Source organism: Quercus lobata, chromosome 9 (assembly GCF_001633185.2).
Source record: "Quercus lobata isolate SW786 chromosome 9, ValleyOak3.0 Primary Assembly, whole genome shotgun sequence".
NCBI classification, from domain to species: Eukaryota; Viridiplantae; Streptophyta; class Magnoliopsida; order Fagales; family Fagaceae; genus Quercus; species Quercus lobata.
In genome coordinates, this window is record NC_044912.1 from 37157024 (window position 1) to 37165856 (window position 8833).

Sequence of the window (8833 nt, forward strand, 5' to 3'; positions counted from 1 at the left end):
ATTCCTATATTTCTATGTTAAAAAAAAAAAAAAAAAAAAAAAAGCCAAGTAACTAATAGATTCCCCCACCCCCAAATTAAAACTTTAGATACATAAATCAACCAACACAACTTGTTTCACATATTGCTAAAGCAATTGGTTGTGAGTGATAGAAAATAAAAATGGTGTTAGTGATGAGATCATATGAAAGTAATTGTTCACCCTTCACAACTTGCCAACTCAAGAAGTTGCAAGAAAAGTCATAAAATAAGTTGTTTCCATAAGAAAGTTAGTACCTCATATAGTATCGTGGTATCATGGCACATAAATCACCTATTAGTTAGGTAAAGCTCTTATTTTAACACATATTAAACAAAGGATCTCATTCGGTAGCAGTTGTGGTTTCCCTCCATGGACCTTTGCTCCAATTGTGGACGACATACTCCTCGTACTTAGGAGAGTGTTGCTGTAGGAGTAGGAATGTTTCTACCGTGAGGAGAGACGTAATGTTTGCTGCTCATAACCTGGCCCAATGAACTTCAGCTGTAATAGAACTGGACCTATCTCAATCTTTAACTTTCCAAACCCAATCCATCTTGTTGATGATGGTTTGGAGTCAATCCTGGTTTTTGTATAATTGTACTTTTTTTTATTATAACTTCTTTTTTTGACACCTCTCTCCTCACAGTAGAAACATTCCTACTCCTACAATAGAAAAATCGAATGGATCAAAAAGTGTTCTTAAGCGTATTTTGATTGATATTCACAATTCAGATCAAAGTGAATGATTCACAATATTGTATCAGTCTCAGGCATGCATAGAAAATCAACAGTTAAAGAATATACATACAAAATAAGCAAGATAGAAGAAAAATCAGGTGCAACACTAAGGACACAATTCTTCACAACTTGCTAAGGTGATTTTTTTAATTAGAGTAACATTGCTTTCACATGGACCTACAATTGACACCACTTTTATTATGTATTGATCGCAACAAGTCACGTCAATAGTTGTGGAAAATTTTGTGTTACTAGATTTATAGATAATGAATGAACTTGTCAAGAGCTAACAGATTTAGAATATAATTTGATGAGGAGTATAGTACTACTATCATTTGTGCATAGGAGGAGAAGTGGGAGAGCCACCGGGGGGAGGAAGAAGTTTTAGCATTTGAGACTTTTTCAAAAAGTCATCTGCACTTCAATTTTCGTAGCATTTCAAATAGTTCAAATTTCAAGCAAGACCAGGATTCATAGAACTTGTCCAGTATTTTAACTAGAATCTTACAAAATGTCAGGATTTCACAGTTAGGTTGTGAAGAATTTTGTGTCACAAGATTTATAGATAATGAATGCACTTGTCAAAAGCTAACAGATTTAGAATACATAAAGTGATGAGAAGTGGAATACTAATATCATTTGTGCATTAGAACGAAAAAAAAAAAATGGTTTTAGTATTTTCCGCTATTTCAAAAAGTCATCATCCGCTCTTTAATTTTCATAGCATTTCCAATAGTTCAAACTTTCAAGCCAGACCAGGATTCATACAAGTATACAACCTGTCCAGTATTTTAACAAGAATCTTACAAAATGTCAGAAAATGACAGTTAGACTACAAGACGAAATTTAACTTTCCAGGGAACTAACGTTGACCAGCAAAAACCGATGCACAAAAAAAGTTACTTGTCAGCAAGACAATTTATATTTTGTGGATAATGCATGGTATGTACTGCCAAAAACCTCAATTCCAGAAAGAAACAAGATAATACAAAACAGAAGGTTAGATGATGCACCTCAACAGATCAGTTCACAATTACATAAACAGATAAACTGAATCAGATCAACTGAAAGCAATTAGCATAAGCTGATTCATATACAAAACCAGACAACAGTTCATCAATTACAGAAGAAGCAAAACCTATTTGCTTAACGTGGAGCTTTCTTCTTTCCAGCAATAGCAACCCTCTTACCCTTCAAGGTCCGGCAATTATTCTTCGTTCGTTGTCCTCTACATGGCAGCCCTTGAATGTGCCGCATCCCTCTGTAGCACTGAATCTCCTTCAATCTCCTTATATTCAGTGCATTGAACCGCCTCTGAAACACCCACAATCAGTTTCGTTAAAACTAAAATTTTCATTTATGTATAGAAAGAGAGAAGGTGAGTTACCAAGTCGCCTTCAATCATATATTTGGAGACTTGGTCACGCACTGTAATGAGTTCTTCCTCAGATAAGTCCTTGGTGATTTTGTTTGCAATGTTGAGGTCACCAAGGATTTTGCGAGCTGTGCTACGGCCAATCCCATGTATATACTGAAGAGAGTACTCAACCCTCTTGTTATTTGGGATCTCCACATTTCCAACACGAACACATTTAATGCTTAGACCACGAATCTACATGTAACATATGAGTCCCAGGTCACACCAATTATACAAAACTATAACTCCCAATTTAATTCCTCAAAGTATAACGGAAACCAAAATAAAATAAAATAAAATTTTGAATGCCCCCCAAAAATAACCCAAAAAAAAAGTTCCCCTCTCAGAGATTCAATTATTTGGGACCCATTTAAACTAAAACCGCAAGTACCTAACCCTAATCTAAAATTGTAAGTTGATAATGTTAAACATAAAATAACAGAAAACAAGTAAGTTAATACCGTATTTTCTTCTCTTTCCCTAAAATGGTTTTGGCAAACAAACCAACAAGACTATAAAGAAACCACCATATAGACTCTAAGGGTGTCTTTGTAAAGTAGTAATTGGGGATACGAATTATTAACTCTTGTGACTTCATGAAAATGCGGTTGTTGATTTGTCAAAATTTTTAAGAATTACAATTCCCATGAAATACAAGAATACTAACTTCTAAAGGAAAATTGAAATTCTTCAATCTCTTTTATATATGTAATAACTAATGTTACATTTGAATTCAACTTCTCACTTTTTTCTTTCTTAAAACTATTGAGTAATTATGGATTTAGATCCTCTAGATTTCTAGGGTACTCTATTAATAGATTTCCTTAAATGCTAACCATTCTTTAATGATTTAATGGTCTAGATTCTATCGTGTCTACATTTCACTAACAATATTATTAAAATAATAAAATAATGTTGCAAACAAAATAATTAAGATTATTGTTAGTGGAATGCTGACATGGCAGAATCTAGACCATTAAATCATTAAAGAATAGTTAAGATTTAAGGAAATCTATTTGGTAGAGTACCCTAGGAAATCTAAAGGATCTAAATCCAGTAATTACAAATAGTTAATTTAGAACAAAATATTAAAAAATGTTCAAGGGTATCTTTGTCATTTACAAAATTCATAATGGTCAAATTATTAATTCTTCAATTAATAAAGTAATATGGATATCATTATTTTAAACGACCAATATCTATATTTGTAAAAACATCCTTATTATTATTATTTTTTATGATGTGGAATCTCACCAAGGCAGGGCCCTTTGGACCCATCCTAGGGAAGTACACCTCAGATACATGACCCACCCACGAGAATCGTGTATTAGGTAATTCAAGGGAACTCCTAGTGGAGATTGAACCCAAGATGTCTGGGTTTGCAACTCATCCCAAGCCTACAACCACTAGGTTGCATCCTAACTGGTAGATTGGGTAGTGTTTTTAAAATATGAGAAAGCATAGGATAGTTTGTTAATAAATCCAAAGCTCAAATCTTATTTAGTAGGAATACCTCATACAGGGATCGTTCATTAATGTGCACAATGCTGGGGGCTCAACTACTCGTTTTGATACCTATTTGGGACTACCTGCTTGTGTTTGATGATCAAGAAGAACTGTTTTTGCTGGTTTGAAGACACATGTTTGGCAGAGATTGCATGGTTGGAAAGAAAGTCTCTTCGTGGCTGGGAAGGAGGTTATCATTAAGGCTATTGCTCAATCAATCCCAACTTATGTGAGTTCTTCAAACTACCATTGAGTTTGTGTCATGAATTGACAACAATTATTAACTCTTATTGGTGAGGACAGCAAAGAGATGAACACCCTATTCATTGGCTTAATTATACAAAGTTATGTCGGCCTAAGGACCAAAGAGGTTTGGGTTTTAGAGAGATGACATCTTTTAATATGGTTATGTTGTCTAAACAATATTGACGACTCCTTCAAAATCCACAATCTCTGTTTGCTTAGGTGTAGCCAGCCAAGTATTATCCTAACGGTTCATTCAGAAGCCCAACTTGGAAATCGTCCATCCCATTCTTGGAGGAGTGTGTTGGCTGCTAAACCTCTACCTCAACAGGGATTAAGATGGCGAATGGCAATGGAGAGTGTTAGGTTATAGACCCTAATAGCTAGTAGGGGAGCCAAATTTTCTTTTTTTGAGGGGAGGGTGTGTTGGGGGAGGATGGGGAGAATTAGTAATATATATATATATATATTTATAAAAAATATAAGAGGGAGGGAAATTTTAGAAAGCCAAGGGGAGCATGCACCCCCACCCCCTGTGTGCGCGCGCACTTTGCCAGTGCTGATGGGTATAGGTGGAATGTTTCTTTAATCCACCTAGTGTTCTTACGAGATGATGTGGACTGTATAAGGAAGATTCCTTTGTCCAATATTCATCCAAGGAAAAACTTATTTGAATGGCATCAAGAAATGGTGAGTTTTCAGTGAGTACAGCATATCGACAATTATAACTTTATAAGATGTGGATGGTGAATAAGTGTCTCACAGGACAATAAGCTCAGTTAATTGTTATGGAAGCTCAAGATCCCAAGGAAGGTTCCACTGTTTCTATGGAGGTCTCTATACAACTCAATTCCCACAGTGGAAATCCAGCTTGAAGTGGTTGGCAGATTTCCTGAATTCATGGGATAGGCAGGGGAGTGCACATATTGAGTCGGGCCAATCGTTTATATAATGGGTGCTCTTGATGCTGCAAAATTCTGTCCTGGAAGTAGCTAGTTTTGCTTGCATGTTTGAGTGTGATAATCATGAATTTTTTAGAATTATACAGCATGGTTCTTGCTCGATAGTTCCCAAAGGACATCTGATTGATGAACTTAATGGGCTCTTGCAAGGTTTTAGATCACCTTGGTCAGTCAGTTTCATAGAGAAGAATTGAAATAGAGGCTGCTCAATTGACATTTGACATTCTATGCTAAAGATAGTAGTGATAGTGCCATTTGGTTAGAGGAATTGCCAGTGTGTTTTTCTGCTTTTTTTTTAAATTATTATTTTAATCCTAAGGAATCTTTCTAGAGAAGAGCCCGTTAAACTAGCCCCTAGTTGATAAAACTTACATTACAGGCAACTCACCCCACCCGCTAGAACTAGTTGTCAGGGACATCTACCCCTGACAGCCTAAGTAGTTTACACTCGAGCACAGGAAAAATGTTTTTCCGCTTTAATGGCAAATGAAGCACTCAATTTATCATTTATAAATAAATTTCTAACTTTTTATCCCAAAAAAAAAAAAAAAAAAAAAAAAAAAACTAATCCTAACTATATCTAAACAATTTGAGTGTCAATTCTAAGCAATTTAAATTCTCCTAAGCGAAACAAAAAGAAATCAAAGCTGAGAGAAAGAAGCAAAGCTAATTTCCAAGGAAGCAGAGAATAAAAAGAATTGAAAGTGAAATGCAAAAAATAAATAAAGCGAAGAAGAAAGCGAAGGTGCAGGTTACCTTAGGAGGGGTTGAAACTGAGAATGAAAGGCATTTAGAGGAGAAACTAGGGTTTGGTCCGTTGCAGATTACGGAGAGCGAGGGTGCCAGAGGCATTGCCAGCGTCTGTGCCATTTCCTCCCCGCTTTCACTTTGTGTCAATGGTCAGAAACGCAGACGCAGCTAGGCTTATCTTCTGCAAAAATTGCGTAATTGGGCCGAAAGGGCCCAACCTAGCCAAACTGACTTAAACAAATTATGGGCCACTCCTACCAAGTCTAATGGTTGCCAAATCACATAATATATTTATTTAATTAATAGTTATGTAACTTTTTGTTTTTTTAATAATTCTATAGTTATTGTAAGATTCATTGCCGACTCGAATGGGCAATATATATATATATATATATATATATATATTTTAAAGCATATTGCATGTTTATTTTTACTTTAAACATTTTATGGGTTTTTATTTTGGATAGTACCTAGGCCCAAGTGGAATCAAGGATTCTGGGCTCCAAAAGAGTTTTATATTTGGTGTTTGGTGAACTAAGCTTGGTTTACTGCAGTTATATTGGGCTGATTATAAACCAAGTTAAAAAACATGGATCCTACAACACATACATACAAATATGTACGTATTGTGAAGTAAATGGCTAAGGAACAATAAAGAAATAAAGAAAAAGCAAGTAAAGACATCAAGGATCCTCAGAAAATAAAGTGATATGTCATTATATTGAGTTTTAGTACATTAGACCCTATTTCTTGCGGGGATATGTCACAAAGTTCAAATAAGTTCAAAAGTCACAGACTTAGATAGCTTTTTATAGGCTTCTAGGACTTATGAGATTTGAATCCCCTTGAATCCAAGTGTATTATCTAGCACTTATCTCAAGATCCCTTACACCCTATTCTCTCTTTTCTAAGGTTTAAATGAGTTTCTTAAAGACTCTTTTTGCTCTGATTAATTGTTGTTGAGTGACTTTTGCGGATGGTTTGATCCTCCTTTTATAGTACCTTCCTAGGGTCTTTGGTGTGCTATTGATTCCCTCCATTTATTGCCTTAGGTATCAAAACCATAGTTGTCAGTATCGTACAATACGCGATATGTATTGTACAATACGTATCGTATCGTGTGTAAAAAGTTTCGTATCGTATCGACATATCGTAAGTGCTCGTGAATCGTATAATATAGTGTGTGTATCGTATGAATCGTATTGTATCGTAAAATTGTACGTATCATACGATACACAGACAAATGCTTTAAAATGAGATTTTTTTTGTTAAAAATTGTACTTTTATTTGAATCTAACAAGTTGTTAGACTTGTTTTAAACATAAAATCATTAGGGTAGTTAATTTAACCTAATAAAGTAACATATTCATAAGTTTCTTTCCCTATCTTTCTTTTACAAAATTTGGACTACACAGTATACACTTACACTTCACTTTAATATTTACAAATTTATTTTCTATACTATGAATAAGATATTAATTGAAAATATTATTTTTTATTTTTTATTTTTTTCATTATTGTTATAGTCCAAGAAACTAGAATACCAAAGAAGAATTTTTTTTTAATTATTAAAATAAAAAGAACAAGAAAAGATAGTAAATGTTAATGATGATGAAGAAAATGTTAATGAATAAATAAATCTGCAAAATAATAAATGTGATGATAGCATTGACTTAGATGGGGTTGATTAGCCAATATGATGAATATGATAAAATAAATTAATTTTTAGGTCATTTGTAATATATTATAACTTTTGAATTTAAGCAATTTGAATGTGTATGTTATAAACACGTGCTCGTTTGATTTATTTAGTTAGCTTGTTAAATATTATTACATAAGTGATGAATAAATTACTCATTAGTTGAATATATTCAAAATTTATAATGAATATACCCTTTATATATGTATATCTACAATTTTTTATAGATTTTATTAAGTGTTTGTGTATCTTACAATACACGATACGATACGATACGATACACGATACAAAAAAATCAAAAATCGATTCACTATACGATTCACATTTTGACAACTATGATCAAAACCAATGTTGTGTCAGCAATATTGGTGGCTGGTCCTTTCTTTATTTTCTCACTACATTCTTTTTTTTAGGTTTCCCCCCAAAAAGTCCCCAATTGACCTTCCTCTTTTAGGGGGTTTTAAGGGCTAACTTTCAAGCTTCTTTCCCAAAGCTTTTAGATGGACATTTTTAGACCCCTCTTTTTGGCTGTTTCACCTTTTGTCGTTATCTCTAAATAGGTAGATTCCTCCCTGTCAAGCTGAAAGATCCTCAGCAACCTTCCTTTATAGTTCACCTTCCTGCGTTTCATGAGGTACTAGGCTTCTTTTTATCAAGTGCTTATTCCTAAGTCATCAGCCATTTTTGAGTCATAGGCAACTGATGGGACGTGCCTTTCTTCATTCCTTGTGTCCATAAGCATGCTTCCTTAAACTGTCCAAATCTCAGTTGGTTCTTTCTTGCATTCCCCAAGGATCCCCCCTTGTTCTAGCAGTTCCAAAATATCCTGGTCCAATTCCTTTCCGATCTCCATGGGAATTCTTCTCACAAAGGCTGGGCCAAGCTTCTCTTTTCCTTTTCCTCCGTTTTCTAAGGCCCAGGTCTTACCCTTTCATGGGCTTAGGCTTCCTTTTACTCATTTTTAGTGGGCTTTGGTTGGCAGATTGGGCTTTCCTTATCTTTAAGGGCTCTCTAGTTTTAGATTTTAATACTTGTAATATTTTGGACCTCAACACATGTTTTTCATGACTTTAAGGTAAGAAGAAAACACTTTTTTCTTTAATAAGTAAGTTGCAATCTTTCACTAGAAAAAATCTTAGCTTTAACGTATAGGTGGTATGACCTTTCTCTTTTGCTTTTAGGTGATTGGATTTAATTCCTTGTATTTTGTAGTACCCAAACCTCCTTCAGAAGTATTGGGGCCCCAATTAATTTATAAGTGGGCTTTATCTCAATCCTACCAACTGAGCTCTAAACTTCACCTGGACATTCCAAACTAAACCTTTCTCCATTTATCCCCACTATTTCCCTCTCTTTCTCTCTAGTGGGGTTCCTCTTTTTCTCAATCTCCCTCCCTCTCTATCTTTCCAAAAGCCCTCATTTTTGTTGACCCTCTTCCCCTTTTTATAGTCTCTTGTTAGTGGGGTTATCATCATTACCATCTTCCCACTTTGTACG

The 8833-nt window shown here is 34.6% G+C and overlaps 1 protein-coding gene across 1 annotated transcript; it reads right to left on the reverse strand.

Annotated features, from left to right (window-relative positions):
- Nucleotides 1-1706: 1706 nt before the first annotated feature.
- LOC115960501 (30S ribosomal protein S13, chloroplastic-like) lies at nucleotides 1707-5861 on the reverse strand. Its single transcript, XM_031079432.1, has 3 exons — nucleotides 5644-5861; nucleotides 2147-2371; nucleotides 1707-2073 (listed from the first exon to the last, which is right to left on the reverse strand). The coding sequence occupies exons 1-3, from the start codon at nucleotides 5755-5757 to the stop codon at nucleotides 1906-1908; spliced, it is 507 nt and encodes a 168-aa protein (XP_030935292.1). The 5' UTR covers nucleotides 5758-5861; the 3' UTR covers nucleotides 1707-1905.
- Between the last annotated feature and the right edge of the window lie 2972 nt (nucleotides 5862-8833).